The 18,199-nt window shown below is 56.5% G+C and overlaps 8 protein-coding genes across 8 annotated transcripts; 3 read left to right on the top strand and 5 right to left on the bottom strand.

The window, feature by feature from the left end:
* Positions 1 to 260: 260 nt before the first annotated feature.
* Positions 261 to 2,201, top strand: C8A04DRAFT_13457 (uncharacterized protein; the record flags this gene model as incomplete). The annotated part of the gene is made up of 2 exons (XM_062777722.1): positions 261 to 1,324; positions 1,394 to 2,201. The coding sequence occupies 2 exons, from the start codon at positions 261 to 263 to the stop codon at positions 2,199 to 2,201; spliced, it is 1,872 nt and encodes a 623-aa protein (XP_062635499.1).
* A 1,622-nt stretch (positions 2,202 to 3,823) lies between these two features.
* C8A04DRAFT_13473 (uncharacterized protein) lies at positions 3,824 to 5,209 on the bottom strand (the record flags this gene model as incomplete). The annotated part of the gene is made up of 1 exon (XM_062777728.1): positions 3,824 to 5,209. One exon carries the CDS (start codon positions 5,207 to 5,209, stop codon positions 3,824 to 3,826), a length of 1,386 nt encoding a protein of 461 aa, XP_062635498.1.
* Positions 5,210 to 5,919: 710 nt separating this feature from the next.
* C8A04DRAFT_38510 (uncharacterized protein) lies at positions 5,920 to 8,747 on the top strand (the record flags this gene model as incomplete). The annotated part of the gene is made up of 5 exons (XM_062784258.1): positions 5,920 to 6,051; positions 6,159 to 6,400; positions 6,757 to 6,909; positions 7,700 to 8,563; positions 8,729 to 8,747. The coding sequence occupies 5 exons, from the start codon at positions 5,920 to 5,922 to the stop codon at positions 8,745 to 8,747; spliced, it is 1,410 nt and encodes a 469-aa protein (XP_062635497.1).
* A 378-nt stretch (positions 8,748 to 9,125) lies between these two features.
* C8A04DRAFT_30239 (small subunit ribosomal protein S15e) lies at positions 9,126 to 10,057 on the bottom strand (the record flags this gene model as incomplete). Its single annotated transcript, XM_062781307.1, has 4 exons — positions 9,126 to 9,195; positions 9,285 to 9,581; positions 9,801 to 9,877; positions 10,040 to 10,057. 4 exons carry the CDS (start codon positions 10,055 to 10,057, stop codon positions 9,126 to 9,128), a joined length of 462 nt encoding a protein of 153 aa, XP_062635496.1.
* A 525-nt stretch (positions 10,058 to 10,582) lies between these two features.
* On the bottom strand, positions 10,583 to 11,707 carry C8A04DRAFT_30238 (family 53 glycosyl hydrolase; the record flags this gene model as incomplete). The annotated part of the gene is made up of 2 exons (XM_062781306.1): positions 10,583 to 11,033; positions 11,109 to 11,707. 2 exons carry the CDS (start codon positions 11,705 to 11,707, stop codon positions 10,583 to 10,585), a joined length of 1,050 nt encoding a protein of 349 aa, XP_062635495.1.
* A 555-nt stretch (positions 11,708 to 12,262) lies between these two features.
* Positions 12,263 to 13,510, bottom strand: C8A04DRAFT_38507 (chaperonin 10-like protein; the record flags this gene model as incomplete). The annotated part of the gene is made up of 2 exons (XM_062784257.1): positions 12,263 to 12,457; positions 12,515 to 13,510. The coding sequence occupies 2 exons, from the start codon at positions 13,508 to 13,510 to the stop codon at positions 12,263 to 12,265; spliced, it is 1,191 nt and encodes a 396-aa protein (XP_062635494.1).
* Positions 13,511 to 14,815: 1,305 nt separating this feature from the next.
* C8A04DRAFT_13486 (thioredoxin-like protein) lies at positions 14,816 to 15,813 on the top strand (the record flags this gene model as incomplete). Its single annotated transcript, XM_062777737.1, has 2 exons — positions 14,816 to 15,383; positions 15,455 to 15,813. 2 exons carry the CDS (start codon positions 14,816 to 14,818, stop codon positions 15,811 to 15,813), a joined length of 927 nt encoding a protein of 308 aa, XP_062635493.1.
* Positions 15,814 to 16,584: 771 nt separating this feature from the next.
* Positions 16,585 to 18,114, bottom strand: C8A04DRAFT_30235 (uncharacterized protein; the record flags this gene model as incomplete). Its single annotated transcript, XM_062781305.1, has 1 exon — positions 16,585 to 18,114. One exon carries the CDS (start codon positions 18,112 to 18,114, stop codon positions 16,585 to 16,587), a length of 1,530 nt encoding a protein of 509 aa, XP_062635492.1.
* Positions 18,115 to 18,199: the final 85 nt, after the last annotated feature.

Raw genomic sequence — 18,199 nt, 5'->3', positions numbered from 1 at the left:
AACTCGCACCCTCATACTTCCATCTCGACAACCACTCGACAGTCGCGTCACCTCGCACTGTACCTTTCTCAACACCACGCCCCCTTTTTCTCCTTTCTTTATCACGCCCATCGAGGGTTTCGTGTTCAAGTGAAGACGCCTTCCATCAGGTGCCAGACCGCTTTGGTCGATCGAGGTCCCCTCGAGGCCTTCCCTTTCCCTTTTCAATCGAGCCTCCAAACCTAATTTACCCCGCGAACGAAGAAATATCCGAGAGAGCCATGGCTTACAACTACGGCCCTCCCCCGCCGGCTCCTCCGCCGGCGCCCCCGAGTTCTTCCCCGGCCGGCTATCCCTCGTACGGTCCTCCGCGTGGCGGTCATAGTGGTCGGGGTCGCGGCGGCTCTGATCGCGGCGGTTATCATCAACCGCACCACGGGTACAACTATGGCCACCAGCAGCCCGCCTATGGCCCTCAGACTCCTGCCCCTTATGCGGCTCCCGCGGCCCAGTCCGGCTACCCCCAGCCACCGCAACAACAGTCGTGGCACCACGATCACAGTCAGCAACAGCATGCCCAGTCGGGCGCGCCACACGCCTTGCCGGCTCAGAACTACCACCCGAACTATGCCCCACAGATTTACCAGCCTCAGCAACAACAGCAAGGCTACGCCGGCCAGCCGCCGTATCAACCTGCCCCTCAGCCGCCTTACGGCCAACCCTATGCGGCTCCCGCGCCCAGCGGCCCTCCTGCTCAACCGTGGGGTGCTCATTCCCAGTCGCCCGCTTCTCATGGGGGATACAGCGGTGGTGGTCGTGGCGGTCGCGGTGGTTACAATGACAGGAACGCGCCCAAAGGCCAGTTGATGGGCCCACCCATCCGAATGGGATTTGACGCCGGACAGGCTCAGGCCGCCCCCGCTCCAGTGAGCGCCCCATATCCATACGCCACTCCTCCCACCCCGCCGGCTGCGTATCCTTCACCATACCAAGGTTATCCGGCACCCTCTCCCTACATGCCTACTCATCAGCCTTTCGACGGCCGTTCTGGCCACGGCGCGCGCCATCATGGCCGCGGCGGTTTCCAGCACAACAAATCGCGCGGCCATTTCGGCGGCGACAAGAACCGCGGGCGCAATAACAATAACCATGGCCGGGACAAGAGCTCCACAACCCAATCGAGCCCCGCCCCGCAACAGCAGCAGAAGGCTGATGCTGCGTCTGCTGGTAAGAAGAAGAAGCGCAAGACCAACACGCTTGGCTTGACGCCTGGCGACGAGTCGGATGAAGATGATGAGAATGAAGAAGAGCGCCTTAATGAGATGTATGGCGCTGACGCCCCGAAGTATGATCAAACTTTACCTAACTTTGTATTGCCTATCTTTCCGTTAGGGCTATCGCTGACCATCTCTAGCCCCCAAACCTCGGCCGATATTGCCGCTTGGATTGCCGAGCGTCGCGCGCGATTCCCGACGAAAAGCAGGATCGAAGCGAGGAAGGCCGCCATCAAGGCCCAGACCAACGAAGCCCAGCAGGCTAAGAGCAGCGCCCTGGAGCAAAAGGCCGAGAAGCTGCGCAAGCAGCTGGAGAAGGTCGAGTCGAGCATCAAGCGAAAGCGCGAGCAGCAGGATGAGGGCGACGACATGAGAGACATTGACCTGAGTTCTCCCTCGAGCGAGATCAAGTCGGAAGAAGACGAGAAGCCTGAAGTCATGTCGACTCGTTCGGCTCTGAGCAACATTCCCCCGCCGCCGCGAAAGGCGGACCCGACCAAGCATTGCAAGTATTACTCTACCGGAGGCACGTGTGGCAAGCGGGGCAAGTGCCGCTTCGTCCACGACCCGGCCGTCCGCGAGGCCGCTTTGAAGGAGCGCGAGATGAACGGAGGCCGCATCACCTTGCAGCAACGCATCACCCTCAATGACAAGGACCAGGAGGATCTCGCTATTGTTGAGACCCTCAAGTACCTCCAGGACAGAGGCGTGCTCCCTAACAAGGCATCCAACGGCGAGGCTTCGGACGATCAGCCCGAGGAGACGAACGTGGCCACCGATGGTGAGCCGACTGACACTCCGGCCAACGGCACGTCTGCCAATGGCTTGCCCCCCATTCCCCCGGCCCCCATTACATCGGACAACACTGACAATGACGGCAACTCAACCAAGTACCCTGGCTGGAACCTGAGCGGCTTCGGTAACACGGGTGTCACGCCGAGCGAGTAGAACTCCCGGCCCCAGCGCCGTGTCAACAACAACCGTCGTGGCAACCACCAGGGTTACCGTCAGAATAAGCGCCGCGGAAACCAACGGAAGACTCGCCGTTCCAACAAAAATCTCCGCAACCGCACTGACAAGGTTGTCGATCAGAGCGCTGTCGATCAGAGCGCGGTCAAAATCGAGCAACCCTAAGAAACGCGCAAGTACTTTGTGATTTCTGTCTCTTTTCTCCTTGTTCTAGAGACCTGTCTCCCCAGCTGGGAGAACATGAACTATCGGAGTTCACCACCATGGATGCGTTGCCGTTTTTTTTTCTCGGTTGTCTCATCCATTTTTAATGTCAGTTTAAATACGTTCGCCTCGACAGTGTCGGGCAGTCGGGCATCACTTCGAAAGGCCAGATTTGACGGCGAAGGGAAAGTTGGGAGTGGGCAAGATTAGCTCTAAAGTGTCTTGATTTTCAGAAACCCCTTGCTTTTGTTTCCTATAAGTACTACCCCGGAGTTGGAGTTGCAAGGTTGGTCGGTGGTTTGGGGAAATTCTTCAGAGCTACGGAGTTCGTATGGTTCTGGGACGGGGATGGTTTCATTTACCGGCGCGCGCGACGACGACCGTACCATTTCCCCCCACTGCGTTGTCTTTTTTTTCGCCAAAAGAAAGGTGATTTTAGGCGGTCGGAGCATGGGCAGGCGGAGTACGGGGATCACTGTAGCCATATTGTTCAGTATTTTGCTTTTGCATCTCTCTTCCTCCCTCCCTGTTCTGTTTGTCTTGGGGAAAGGCTTCCTCGTTGTTTCGTCTGTGGGCCACGCAAGTGTTGTGTGACACACACAAGTGTGACGAGTTAGCGGTGTGAAGCAAGGGGCTTGTCCCAAGAGGGGAGGGGGGTTGATTGATTGATTGATTGATCGTCTCAGAATCAGTGGCTAGTTGTCTCACTCAAAACCTGACGTACTCAAACAACACAGTATTGCGTTCTATTCCCTTTTCTTCTTTTGCTCCTGACTGAGTGGTGTCATGGTGTCCCTTGAGCCAAGGCGGTGAAGTGCAGCATCGTCGGACAAGTCTTGACCCGCGAGACTGTAGCACCTCCACGCAGTGCAGACAGGTTGTATGTATGCACCTACCTGCCTCCCAGTTTCATGCAGAGGGGTATCGCGGAGGGGTACCTTTCGCTCTGCTACCGGACCATGGGCAAGTCAAGTCGAAGTTTGGACGCCCTCTTGGTCGGTAGGAGATGCGGCTGTGAGATGCAGATAGCCTCGTTTGATCTGGATTCCATGCTTTCCCCGTGATACTATACCAAGTGTCATACCTTCCATTTTGAGGCTTGTCTAGTAGACTAGACGGTTATGTCATAGATATGTAGCCTATCAGTTATAGCGTGTGTGCTACAGCATACAGCGTGTCACCACGCGACTAATTAAAGTAGAAATAAATGATGATAATGATATATTATATGCTTCAACCGTACAATCATGCAATGGGTATATGTACTGTTCTGTACTGCACTTCTATCTCTCGTAGCCACCTCCCGTAGTCTAATTTAAGTCATCGTTGATCGGATATCCAACCCATTAAGTATCCCCCTCAGTCGTCATCACGCATGTACCATCGCGTTTCCACCTTCACAACTCCACTTTCTCACCATCTCTACCCTTCTCCTTCCTCGGCACCTTCAACCCCCTCCACAACTCATGACTCCAATGCTCCTTCTCCTTCCTATACCGCTTCTCACTCAACCCCTTAATCAACCAATGCACGCATTCCTCTTCCCATCCTAGCCCCTTTTCCCCTTCCCCATCTTCAGTTTGTTGTTGGGGGGTGGAGGAGGTGGAGAGAGGGAAAAGATCAGCGCACTGCGAATCAGACAACTGGCCCCGCGTCGGCCACTGGCCTGGGACAGCGCCCATGTCGGTGTCGAGGAAGGTGTCGAGGAGGAGGAGGGCGGCGCGGCGTTGGGTTTGGGTCCATTCCCTTGCTTCTTGTTCTTCGTTTTGGCTGGATTGTTGAGGCGGGGTGGTGGTGAGGATGCGGAGGATGTGGGAGGGGCCGGTGGCGGTGGCGGCGTTGTTGGTGTTGGTGAGGGAGAGGAAGGCGGTGCGGATGAGAGGGGATTTGAGGAGGGATGTGAGGAGGGAGATGCGGGTTTTTGTTAGGGATGGATTGGGGAGGGTTGTTGTGGTGGTGGTCTCTGAGGGGAGGAGGGAGAAAATGCTGGTGCCTAGGGGGGTGCTGCCCGGGGTTCCTGAAGGGGAAGAGCAAACGGAGGCGGAGAGTTTAGGCCAGTGGGCCTCGATCTCGGCGAGGGCTTTGGCGTTGTTTTGGAGGGTGGATGCCAGTGTTAGGGAGGCGAGGCGGGCGCGGGAGAGGGCGGCTGCGTTGGCCGGGTCGGGGGGGGTGGTGGATAGGCAGAAGAGCTCGTGCACTGTGTCGTAGTCCTCGGCGATCTTGAGGCCGTAGTAGATGTCGTGGGAGATGTCTTCTAGCATTTCCAGGGCGTCGTCGATGTCTAGGCCCTTTTTGAGGATGGTCAGAGACTTGTAGAAGGCGCTGCCCTCTGCTTGGTCGGCGGATTTGGGCTTTTTGATGGCGCCTGCGGAATCGAAGGCTGGGGCGTTTGGTGGTGGGATGGGGTCCTGGTCTTGATCTTCGTCGGGTTGGTCCCGCTCGACAATGACAATGGAGGAGTCCACGGGGAGTCCTTCGAGCGCTGGGTCGAGTTCGTCAGGGACGTTGATCTTGGCTTCTTTTAGGCCGGTGTTGACGTTAAGTCGGACGTGGAGGCCTTGTGGTAAGTCTTGATCTGGGTGGACGATTTGGAACTCGTCGGTGGCTTGGAAGAGTTTGGGGTAGCACTCGGCTGGGTTGTCGGTGTGGCAGATGAGCTCGACCTCGGCTGATAGTGAAGGTGATGGCGCTGATTCTGCGGCGGATGCTGATGTGCCCCATGCCATGAGGCTGACGAGGGCTAGGAGGTTGAGGGGGAGCATTTTTAACCGGAATTTGGCCATATTGTTGGCGTGTGGTGAGAAGCAAGGGGGATGAAATAAAGTGTGATACCCGAGTGTGTGTGTATAAGTGACTTGGGCTTGTGAGATGTAAGACGCCTGAGAAGCGCAAACGGTCAACAAATAGTAAATCAAAACATCTGGGATCCGACCAAACACATGGCCTTTTCTCAATGTTTAGCTTGTTCTGTTGGCCCACTACTGGCTTGCGCAATGACTCAGGCACAGAATGCCAAAGAAAGGCCAGATTGACTGTTGAGTCCGAGTTCGCCTCCCCTGGAGTCTTGAATCGACGAAAGAGGCGCGAAACTCAATGGCAACTTGCAATTTACGGGGCACCTGTTGATTGGCCAGCAAACGCTCCATCCGCGGCTGTTGGTAAACGCGTTTGCCGCCGACCGTGGGGTCAGCAAGAGCTTCAAATCACGTGAGAAGCGGCACCTCGATCGCCAAGCTCCAGCAGCAGCATCACGAAACAAGGAACAAGCTCACGGCCGTTAGTCGCTCATTCTCCCACCCTCCCGCAGCGCCGTCCCCGAGAAGCGGCACCGCGATTCGAGCTCCGACATACGATACAGCGGACGACAGTTTCGGGTGTTTGAGGACCCGCCGCCGCACCCGACCGTGGACGGCGTCGTCGACCTCGCCAATCCCTCAACCCCCCTCCAGCGATTGAATCCCGATTGCGTCCGACGACGACCACCACCGCTACCATGTCCGCCCTGAGGCAAAGGGCAGCGCAGGTTGCCAGGACCGTGCGGCCTTCCGGTGTCCGCAACACCCGGTCTTACGCCTCGAGCCACGGTCACCATGACGCTCCCCACAACGTCGAGGAACCTATGGGGGTACGTTGCCAGCACACACCGGGCATGGCTACTACGGGTCGCCCACAACAACAAGAAGGAGAGGGAGAAAGGAAGAGTCATGGATGAGGGCTGACATTTTGCAATAGCCCCTCCTTCCCGGCATCCTCGGCGTGATTGCTATTGCGACCATCACCTACAAGCTCTCGCGCCCCGGCGAGAACGGCGAGCCGACCGCTGTCCACAAATGGGTTGCTAAGATGACTGACTACGGGAGCGAGTGGGAGAGGCGGAATGCGCTGTTGGCGACGGCGATCCAGCAGGCCGCCGAGGATAGGCACTTGCTTAACACCGTTCCGCGCCCCAAGAACGTCGAATTGAGTTACCCTGAGTATGTTGCGATTTCTTACTTCCTACTATCAAACTTTTAGAAGGGGTCGATAGGAAGGGTGTGGATAATGGGGCTGCTTGGAGCTGGGAGCCTTTGCTGAAGAATGGGACGGTTGTTACACGGTTGGTTTGATGGAGAGAAGGGTTCACCCTCCTGCTCTTTCTCCTGCCTGGACGGCCTCGCACACTTGGTATTCTGCTGGGCTAGCCTGGAGAGCATTGTTTCTCTCGCTATGCGGCTTTTCGCCCCAAGAATCCCTCAGGCCGGACATCCCCGGGCGGCTCAGCCCGACAGCTCATCACAACACCCCTGCGAAAGACGCGGTATTTCGTGTAACTTTGCTGACCACGTGACAGGGTTTTTACGCACGGCTCGCCCTACAACGTCCCGGCTGGGCACTACCCCAACATCGACAACGTGGTCCGCCACTACCAGAGGAAGTACCAAACTGAGGAGGAGCGCAAGGCAAAGAAGCTAGCAGCAGCAGCGGCGGCGGCGGCTGCCAAGGAGTCTTCTGAATAAACACCCAAGCCTGGTCTTTTCTTATGTTCCCTCAAATACCCGCCCGTTGTGGTACACGTGCTTTCCCTGTACATACATACCGTACCTTACGGACAACGCAAGGCACCACCACAAGTTCCACAACCCCCATTGCTCTTTCCCATTCTGAACCCAGCACCATTTTCCACGTCGCGTAACCTTGTTTCTCTTCCAATTACCGGCCGTAGCGTTCTTTGTCATGTTCTTTTGGCCTCTTCAATCGAGCCTCCGACGAACGTAAATTCCGCGCCAATGCGAAGTCCAAACACCCGACCGCCGCCAACCGACATCGCACGCGAGCAAAGTTGACATTCCGACGATGGCGAGCCCTCTGGGCAAATCCGCCAACCACGAAGTATTTGATGCTTCCAAGCAAGCAAAGGCAGGTAATCCAATGAAAAAGAAGCCTCCGATCACCCCGAACCTTTATTTCCTACCAAATCTTCTTCATTGGTCATGTTGTTTCTTTCCCAAAGCCGGCGATTGCCCCACGTCCATCCATTCCATCCCCGATACCCACCCCGAGCCCCGAGCCAAGAGAAACCAAACCTCCGCGGCCCACCAGCCTTCTTAGCTGCGGCCCGCCTATCATCATCACCTTCATCCCGCCTTTCTTAATCCCCAACTCATCGCCGATGAAACCATGTGGATCGCGATAAACAAAAACAAAACCTCCCCCCACCCTTCCCTAGCCCCAATCCATGCTTGAAAACAAAACAAGAAAAATTATAAAAATGAAATAAAAGTCAACTAACCCAGTTCCCAGGCCCCCTCCCACCTCCTCCGCGCACCCCCCTCCCCCCTCCCAGCCGTGCGCCTCCGCCTCGTCAGCCCCGCAGTCGGCTACGGCCTCTTCGCCGCCCGCGACCTCGCCGCCGACGAGTTCATCTTCCACGAAGCCCCCCTCCTAACAGCCCTCTTCAACGAGAAATTCGCCGCCGACCGCGCCCTCGTCCAGAGCCAGGCCGCCTCGTACCGTGCTGCGCTCGCGGCTCATCGTGATGTGGTTGCTGCTGCGTACCCGGGGTTGGCGGCAAGGGCTGCGGGGGTTGTGCCGGGGGGGTATGAGGAGGTTATGCGGGTTTTGAGGGAGGGTGGGGGGTTGGGGATGAATTTGGTTGGGGGGACGGTGGGTAAAGGGGAGGGAGTTGGTAAGCAGTATGCTGGGGCGGAGGTGTCGAGGGAGGAGTATGAGGCGTTTGTGGCTGGGTTGAAGGTGCCAAGTGCTGGGGTGACTGAGGCGGATACGCGGGAGGCGTGTTTGGATTTCTTTAAGCACTATGCCTTTCAGGTGCCGGCGAGCAATAGTACCACGGGCGGCGCATCAGGTGGTGGTGGTGGTGGAGGAGGAGGAGCAGGAGGAGGGGCAGCAGGAGGGACAAGCGGAAACGCAATGGTTGGTGCCGCCTCTACGGGCGAGGCGTGCATATACCTCCTAGGCTCGCTTATCAACCACTGCTGCACACCACCGCCGGCGACGACAACGAGCAAGCGGAAGAAGAACGGGGAGACCGGGCCGAATTGTACCTGGCGGATTGGGCCGTCCGGCCTGGCACACTTTGTCAAGCCGCGGCATATCTGTGTGCAGGCACGCCGGGCGATCCGGGAGGGCGAGCAGTTGACGTGGGATTATGGGAAGAGGGAGAAGGGGTTTGATTGCGAGTGCGAGACTTGCCGGGAGAGGAGGTTGAGTGGGATTTGTAGTTTAATGTAAAACATAGCGGGATCGATCGATCCTCTCGCAGACTACTTGAGCAAATGAGAAATGACCGTTTCCATATGTCACAGAGAACACTCGGACTGGTGATTAGGATTGGCAGCCCGCGACACGACACATGTGGATCATGAAAATACGGCGTAATCACGATAAGCACAACCGTGGGTATAATCATGACATGCTTGACGAAGCACCATACTAACAACCATGGCGCCCGCTTTCCCATACAAACATTATCATCATCACCTTCCCAGTCTCTCGGTCTCTCTTCTTTTTGATGTCGCCCATCGTGGGACCGAATGCAGCACTCGAATTGCTCTCTCTGTGTAAACTACTATCCCGTTGAACCTTCCAAGATAGCGTCCGGCATTGCCACCCTCAAACAACGCCCATGAGCAGAACCGTGGTGCCCCGTTTCGCCGGATCCATGATTGACTGAATGCAAGAACCACCCATATCCCAGAGCCCTTACTTCAGAGGAATGAAACGAGAGGAGTGCGTCGCACCGATACCTGGCCGACCGTGCTTGACGGGCTTGCTGGGGGGTTGTTAGTTACCTGGCACACAGACGAAGAAGAATATCTTCGATAGTGGGGGGGTATTGATTAGAGAAGCAAGGGAACGTACTATGAGATCGAGAACTCAGCGAGGTAGTGGCCAACCATCTCAGGCTTGATCTCCACCTGGTTGAACTCCTTGCCGGAGTAGATGCCGATGACGCTGCCGATCATCTCGGGCACGACAATCATGTCGCGGAGGTGTGTCTTGACGAGGTCGGGCTTCTCGTTGGGCTTGGCCTCCTGCTTGGCCTTGCGCAGCTTCTTGATCAGACCCATCGGGCGGCGCTTCAGGCCGCGGTTGATCTTTCTCCGCGCACGCGCGTGGACGACATCGCGGAGCTCGTCGGATCCGAGGTCGAGGAGACTGGACGTCGTGTCAGTGATTTGGTCTGTGTGTGTTGCAATTGGTATGTGCAAAATTTTGGCGTCCACCACACCACTAAAGCCTTCGCAATGCCGAAACATTCTTCCTCCGATCCTCCTCCCTGCACACAGTGTATTTCCCAATTCTCGACGCCTCGGTTTATCAGTGGTAGTGGTGTGGTGGTGGGTTGTCAGAACACAGAAAAAGGGCAGCACCTACGCCTCAAGGTCAACACCGCGGTAGGAAAACTTGCGGAAGGCTCTCTTCTTCTTGAGCTCGGCAGCCTCCTCGGCGTTCTGTAATCCATGTTGTCAGCTCAAAATGTCCCGGCCAATTTGTTGAGGGTGTCTGTCGAGTCGGACTCGAGGAATCGTTGGCGGGCAATTGCGATAGATGGCGGGACGTCCGAGATCGATCGAGCGGGCGAAGAGAGGGAAAAGGGTGAGGAGGCAACGTACGTATTCGGTGTCAGCCATGATTGCGGTTTTGGGTGATCACGGATTTCGCTGTTCGATAGTCCTGGTATCGAAGAGCGAAATTCAGATTGTCGCGATGATGGGGTGGATTTGGCTGCGGGCGGTTTCGCAGGCTGCGTGGATGGGATGGGGGTTACTGGCGGTCGGGGCCCCACTCACAAAAATTCGTAGGGTTCTGTGCCCTCTGCCGCCCTGCTGTGCTGTGATTGGTGTGAGTGGCGCCGCGTTGTGGCTTACATGTGTGGCTAAATTAACGAGAGTTAAGCGGGTCCATCCTGTCTTCCTCTTTCATCCTCTTTCATCACCAGAACACATCTAATGTTTGCTGCGGAAAGCTCCTTATAACGTCGGCACTTCAGGTTATCAATCCCTTCCAATGTGGTAACAGTAGGATATTCTCAAATTTGTATTTAACTTTCTACCCTGAGACGTCAAATACGTGACTCTTTACTCCTTTCCTTTGACCACCGGCATCTTGCATTTCAGCTCGATTTCTAGCTATCGGCCTCTGTTTATGAGAACCTCTCAAATACTCCCAAACACCGACAAGCTTGACAGCGCCTGACCCGACTGCGAAAACATGGTGTTGTCCGCACACGACGACCCCAAGTTCGCATTATGGATCCAAGCAGGTTCCCAGTAGAACAACCCCACTCCACGGCTGACCGAGGCCACCGCGCTGGCGACGTTGGAGACGTAGGTCTTCTGGCCTTCTGCCGAGAACGGGATGTTCTTCACGTCGGAGGGGAAGCTGTACTTGGGGTTGGGGCAGGATGTTGGCCAGTTGGTTTCGACCACGGCGACGTCTTTGCCCCAGGTTTGAACCATGTTGTTCAGGCTTGTCTTGAGGGCGCTGAGGCTTGCGGACTCGGAGTAGAAGGGGTAGAAGGAGACGCCCATCATGTCGAAGTCGGAGGTTTCGAAGGTTCCTTGGTTGAGGAGCTCGGTGTACCACCATTTTTGCGTGTCCCAGTTCCTGTTTGGTTTCAGCTCACTGTCCCGCAGGTTTTATGGTGTCTGAATTCTCAACACTGCGGTGGAAATCGCTTACCAGCCGTTGTCGAGATGGATCATAATCTTTGGCTTCGGGTTCAAGTTGGAGTCCTTAATCCCCCAGGCCGCCGAGTGCAGCAACTGGGCAATGTTGGCCCAGTTATCCGTCTTGCCCAACGGCCACAGCAGGCCTGTGGTGATCTCGTTCCCGATGGAGATAATGGAGGGCTGGATCCCGGCGCTTTGGAATTGGTTGGCGGCGTCCAACGTGTAGTTGTACAGCTCCCAGGCGAGGTCGCCCACATTGGACGGCCATCCAGACGGCGTGGTCTGGTGGGAAGGGTCCGCCCAGGTGTCGCTGTAGTGGAAGTCGATGTACAGGCCGAGTCCCGCGGCCTTGGCTCTCTTTGCGAGTGCAATGTTGTAGTCCATGTTGTACACGCCGTCGCTCGGCTTTACCCACACCCTCTGGCGCACAGTGTTGACGCCGCTGGCTTTGAAGATCTCCTCGAGCGGTTGGGCATTGCCATTGGCGTTTTTGTACGACACGCCGTTTTTCTCCTCGACGGCTGCTGAAGACCAGTCGACGCCTTTGTATGTCAGGGCGGCGTCAATGCCGGAGACAAACAAGGCGGCTGCGAGGCGAGAGAGCAGCATTTTGATCGCCAGGATCGATTGTCTCTGTGGCTTCCTTGGCGTGTTCAAGGGATAGTTGTCGCGCGATGGCCGAGGTGCAAACTCCGAGTTCGTCGGTGATGCAGTGGACTTATACAACAGAGAGTAGCTGAAGTACTAACTAAACCCAGCACACCCGCACTTATCCGGGAAACAAGTCGTTGTGGGCCTTATGAGCTCCTTTCCGGGCAATTTAGCGCAGCTACATTTCGGAAGATTACCGTCGCTTCATGCAAATGCCCATGGATATTCATGGCGAGACATCAGAATGGTGCGTTTCGAAACAGCCGGGACCACCACCAATCATGAGGACGCCTCGGTTCATCTCCCTCCGGGGTAGCATCCGGGGTAGCATCGCGGCTCTCAACCCGGATCTCAGGACACTTTCTCAGTTGGGGGAATCCGTTATTTTTGGACGATCGAATGTACTATCTCACTAATTCCGGATACCGCAGAATGCTACATAGAAACTCAATGCATATCAGCATGGGATTGAGTCCCTTCAGCCAAGCCATGCTTTAACCCAATATCAACTCCTCAAAGATCATCGGCGACCCTCCACACAAGCTTCTCCCCCGATACAGCCCGACGTGTGAGCAACTCCAGCGCCTTCTGGGCGCGCTCCAACATGGTCTTGCCCTCGACAATCGTTTGCGGATTGGGCTGAATGACGCCCTGCTCCAACAGGGCCGGGATGATGGTTGGCTGGAGGTGGTTCTTGAAGAACTGGTTCTGTAAGTCGTATAAGTCAGCTGTGTGTGTCGTAAGATTCAGAGTATCATAACATACCTTCTCATAGAAAAACGTCCTCACCCCCTTCAACTCGACCCCCTCCCTCCACTCGCCCGGAAACACCGTATTCACATCCATCGAATACTCCGGTTCCTGCCCGTCCACCTCCGCATGCACATTAATCACCGGCATCATAACCGCCACCTTACTCCCCGGCTCCGCAATCTTGACCAACGGCCTCAACGTCCCCTCCAACGACCCAATACAATCCACAATATACGGCACCCGCGGCCGTCCTCCCCGTCCTCCCTCACCCCCCTCTGCGGCCACATACTTCTCAATCCTCTCCACCACCCCCTCCTCCCGGTAATCAAAACACGCCCTCGCCCCAAACCCCTCCAACATCCCATGATGTTTCCCCGCCGCCACAGCCAACACATTCCCATACCCCCAATGCCTCAACACCTGCACCACAAACAACCCCACACTACTCGCGGCACCCCACACCAGCACCAGGGCCTCAGCCTCCTTCGGCGGTCCCGCCGGGATAGGCCACGGCAGGTCGAGACCCAGATCGGCTTGGATGGTGTGGAAGGCTGTGACTAGGTTACAGGGAACGGTGACTGCGGCGGAGAGCCCGCCGGGGAGGTTATCTGGGACGCGGGAGATGCGCCAGAGGGGGATGGTCGCGTATTCTTGGTGGCCTGCGGTTGCATCATCTCCATCTAGCACGAACCCAAAGACGGCATCCCCGATCTTAAGATGGGCCTTCGAGCCGTCGGTGGCGTCACCCCCCAAAGCGGCGACGATACCCCCGAACGTGGTGCCCATGATGAAAGGGCGGCGAGCCTGGAGGTGGTTTTCGAGGAGGACGCCGCCGATGGCGCGGTGCATGTCGAGGGGGGTGGAGGCGGTGTGGGTGACGCGGATGAGGGCTTCGCCGGGGGAAGGGGGGATGGTGGGGAAGGTGGTGAGTTGGAGGGGGGCGTTGGGTTGGAGGATGGTTATGGCGGCGTGGGTGGGGGGGATGGAGGGGAAGAGTTGGGGGGACATTTTGACGGTGGGTAGGTGTATATTGTAGAGAGGGTATAAGATGGGGGTTATGGAGTAGAATGCAGTGGTGAGTACGGTTTGGTGTCAAACACTACTATCTACGGCAGCGGGGACGAGATACTTATACACATCTAAGTAGATGTCTTTCACTTAGGTAAAAGTTGATCCTTCGGTGATATGTCCCACGAAAACTGCCATGTTTCTAAGCACGATGCATTTCTAAGCTGGCCAAGTGAACCTTGACGGAAGCGGCCCGAGCCTCCATGGGATCCTCATTTACCAGAGGGCTGTCGAGGGCAGTCTGGTCGGAAGCGGCCCGAAGCCTCTTTGGGATTGTTGATGGTACTCTTTACTATGTAAAGTTAAAAGGCTGTGATGGTGCTTTACTAATACAAAATCACCTGCTGCTGGAAAGTGGGTCGAGTTGCTGGACTTGAGATCGAGCGTCGTGTAAACTGGTGGGGGCCAAAAGGGGCTTGCAGCATTTCCTGCGTACATACATACTGCCGTTGGTGCTCGCTTTAAGATTGGGCAAGCTTGTGTCCGCAAACAGCCTATTAGAACAGCTGCTGACACAACGCCTGAAAGTTGTGCTCTTCGACGAGCCAACATGACTTTGCAAATCGGGAAGGAGGAAGGAGGAGAACGTGGTCTGGACTCGGCAGCGGCTGTTGGACGGGAGTTCATCTGCGCCTGCGTTCCCCTGCAGAAGCTTGGTTTTAATCTCCACAGGGACCTTGGAAGACAGTGTAGAGGCGATAGGGCACTGTGTGTAGACGGCATTGATCAACGGTTTAATGCCTGAAGTTCAAAGGGAACTGCTGAAATTGTGGCATAGACATCTCTATAAAATTCTTAATCTCTAGCTAGTTTATCTCTGCCTTTAATTTGTCCCCCATAACAGAAAACAGACATCTCTCTTCCCCAGACGTATAGCCTTACCAATCGACACTGTGCGCACCAGTCTTCCTGCACGACACCAGGCGCCGTCTCCACATTAGGAAGCGGCACGAACAATGCAACACAGACAAGCGCAGCGCAGCAAGAGAGGAGGGCCTGACAAAAGGACCAAACGACCTCCCTCGCAACGTTCCCCAATGATCCAACACGGTGCTATGCCAACACATACACGACACAGCCCGCTGCCAGATTGACCTGTCTTTTGAATACCGAGGACTATTGCCACAAACGCCTCGAAACGAACCTCCCAAACCGAACCGAAAGAACGCTAAACACGATTCCCGAGTCCTGTGTTAGTGCCCAGCAGTCACAGCAGTGCAGAATACAGACAATAATACACCCACCATGCCCTCCCACCGCCGCTCCCGCGCAATCACCTATCTCGTCCTGGCCGGCATAATAACCCTCCTCTTCATCTCCCACCGCCGCGCCGACACCCACGCCGTGCAAGATTTCTACTCCAAAACCGTCAGCGCCATCGACAAACACCATCTAGCATCCTCCTCCTCCTCTTCCTCCTCCAACCACAACCGCAACCCCACCACCCACGACCAACCAGCAGACCAGCCCGGTCAGGCCGGGCAGAAACCCCTGTCCGGCCCATCCCGGCCAGGGACCGCCGCGGGGGGCGGGTACGATGATGATGATGACGAAGAAGATGAGCAGGTGTTGTCGGAGCAGCGAGCGGAGAGGTTGAGGGAGGCAGAGAAGAAGGCGAAGCAGAATGCGGAGGCGAAGGGGCCGAATAAACCGGAGATGCCGGAGGAGGTTGTGGGGGTGGGAAGTTCGGCCGGGGGGCAGAGGTCTGGGGTGGTGAGGGACGACACAGAAGGGAGGAAGAAGGAGAAGGAGACGAGCAAGGAGGAGAGGGAGGTGGAGGGGGAGTTGAATTCTATTTTGAAGAAGTCGCCTGGTAATTTTCTCCTTTTCGTCCTTACCCGGGTTGAGTTTGCTAGGGGTTTTTTGCTAACTGAGGCTATGTAGTCATCATCTTCTCCAAATCGTACTGCCCCTACTCCAAACGGGCCAAGGGCGTGCTACTAGAAAAATACGTCATCGAGCCCACGCCGTTTGTGGTCGAGCTGGACCAGCACCCGCTGGGTCCGCGCATGCAGGCCAAGCTGGGCGAGATGACGGGCCGTCGCACGGTGCCGAATGTGCTGGTGTATGGCCAGAGTATTGGTGGCGGGGATGATATTGTGGCGTTGGATGCGGAGAAGACGCTGGCGGAGAAAATTGCTACGCTGGGGCAGTCGCATATTAAGGTTGCGCTGAGGTTTGCGCAGACGGCGCAGAGGGTCGTTGCGGGGGGTGCGGGGGCTGCTGGGGATGCGCCGGAGTGAGTAGGAGTGGGAGATGGGGTGTATATATAAGGTATTGGTGCCGATGTCCGGCTTTGTGCGGCGATACGGCTGTATCTTGGAGCACCGTGCTGAAGGACAGCAGTCGCCGAGGGGTGATTCATTGCTACATGAGCAAGGGAGTTACTCCAATTGGTTTGGTAGTCTACTCACCTGGGCAGTATCGGCCGACATCACAGGGTATGCCGATGGCCTCGACCACGCTGGCCGCCGAGAATTACGTTACGGAATCGGGATCAGCAGCATCTATCGAGGGGTTATTTTTAAGGATTATCGAAGGACTATCGAGAGAACTATTGTCAGGTTAATGGGCGTGGTCAATTACACCAGAGCCCAATATCTATCCTCACTCACTCGATTATTGGGACGAAAGATGATGCAGAGACAAATGCATTTGGCCTGATAGACTAGCCACTAAAGAGCAGTTCGTTCAGGCAGATCCCAGCTATGTAGGTGCCCGGTGACCGGGACGAGAAATGCTAAACAAGTTACAAGTACCGACAGTTTCCTTTTCTTTGTTTCTCTCCTTTCCCCCTTGTATTGCATCCCTTCTGTGCGTTGCTTTGTCCTGTGCCATCTCAAATATGCCTCTTGTCCAGCTAATCCAGCCAAACAAACAGCCACAGCCAGATACGCCTTTCCTTCCTCCCCGATCCCGATCCCGATCCCGATCCCGATCCCGATTCCGACCCTTCAGAAACCCTGAGGAAAACTCCAAAGGAAAACTCTAAACGAAAGCCTTGAGAGAAATCCCTAAGAAAACCCCACAAACTCCATCCCCTCCCCAACATCCGAATCTGAATCCGAATCCGAATCCGTATCATCCACCTCCATCTCATCACCCCCATCCTCCTCATCCGAAGAATCCATCTCCCCCTCCAAAACCATGTTCACATCCTGCTTCTCAGCCCACTCAAACAACCACCCACTTCCCCCCCTTGCTCCATCTTCCACCCACCCTTCATACTCGTTAGGGAGAACCGAACGCTGCGCCAGGTTACTGTTACTGCCGTCTCCGTCCTGAAGCCACTCCTGGATAAGCCACATCCATTTCGGCTGGGGACGATAGCGCGCTGGGCTATCGGGGGAGAGGTGCGGGTACTGGGCTAAGGCGAGGGTGTGTTGTTGGGTTGTGGTCAGGGTGCGGTTGAGGGCCGTGTGGAAGGTGGTTTGGAGGACTGAGGAGAGGGGGGGTTGGGTGTAGCGCGGGGTTGTGAAGGATCTGCTGGTGAACGAGTGGGCGAGGGTTGTGGCGCGGTAGGCTGAGTGGGTGGTGTGTGCTGCTGTCAACAGGGCTGTGAACAACGGGCACGGGGTGGTGGTGTTGCGCTGAGGCTTCGCGATCAACCGCATGGCTGCTGTGCCGTGCTGGAGGAGCACGTCGATGAACGACCACATGTGCGGGTGGTAAGGCACCATGGTCGGGAAGTCGAACCAATCCAGCTCTGTGCTGGTCGGAAATAGTGAGCGTTGCTGCTGGTGCTGCCAGTGTGGGAAAGGCGAGAAGTTCTCCGCATCGGCCGGGTTGACGTCGGCTGTCGGCACCGCGCTGTGCGCCTGCTGCTGTTGGAGCTGTTGCTGTTGGAGCTGTTGCAGCTGGACCCAGTAGATCATGTAGCAGTGGCCGGTCACGAGCTGGATCAAAGCCAGGTCCAGCGGGGTCAACGCCGAGAGGAGAGCGGCTTGCGCATGGTGGATCACGCGGGGAAGGTCGCCGTGCGTGGTGAAGGTGGGAAACGGCAGGCCCTCGTCCTTGTCGTCGGCTCGGTCCTGGCAGAGGGACCAGAAAGCGTGTCGGAGGATGGCTCCGCTGTCGGCGATGCGGTCGATGAGGGCACAGGTCTGCTTGAGCCGGGTCGTGAGGAGGGTTTGTTGTGCCGGGGTGAGGTTGTGCAGCTCCGGGCGTTGGTAGAGGCCGATGAAGGCCGGGGAGAGAGTGCTGGTGGTGTTGGTCGCCGGACCGAAGAGCTGGTTGATGAAGGCCGCACGCTGCTCGAGTTCGTGGGTATAGGCGAAGGTGGCTGGGTCTTGGAAGAGGATGGCGCGGGGGTGGTGAGTGAGGGTGAGGTGGGAGGAGAGGATCGGCCAGTCGGCCGGGAGGTAGTGGGCCATGTCGGTGGCGTGGGCGGCGCACACCAAGCGGTTGAGATGCTTGGTGGCGATGTAGGGCTCGAAGGTCGCAAGGACCTTGTAGTGGTGGCGCGAGGTCGCCATCAACGCACACAGGTCGGCCGGGGGGAGGTAGTCGGCCACCAGCACGAGAATGTCGGCGCGCAGGGCCATGGTCGTGTTGGTCTCGGCGTGGTATTCTTGGTGTGACTATAATATTCCTTTGTGTTAGCCTCGAGATTTCTTATCCAGTTTCCTT

The sequence above is a fragment of the Dichotomopilus funicola genome (genome assembly GCF_033296635.1).
Source record: "Dichotomopilus funicola strain CBS 141.50 unplaced genomic scaffold C8A04scaffold_48, whole genome shotgun sequence".
NCBI lineage: Eukaryota > Fungi > Ascomycota > Sordariomycetes > Sordariales > Chaetomiaceae > Dichotomopilus > Dichotomopilus funicola.
Note: the sequence above shows the minus strand (reverse complement) of the source record. Positions and strands in the feature narration are given on the sequence as shown.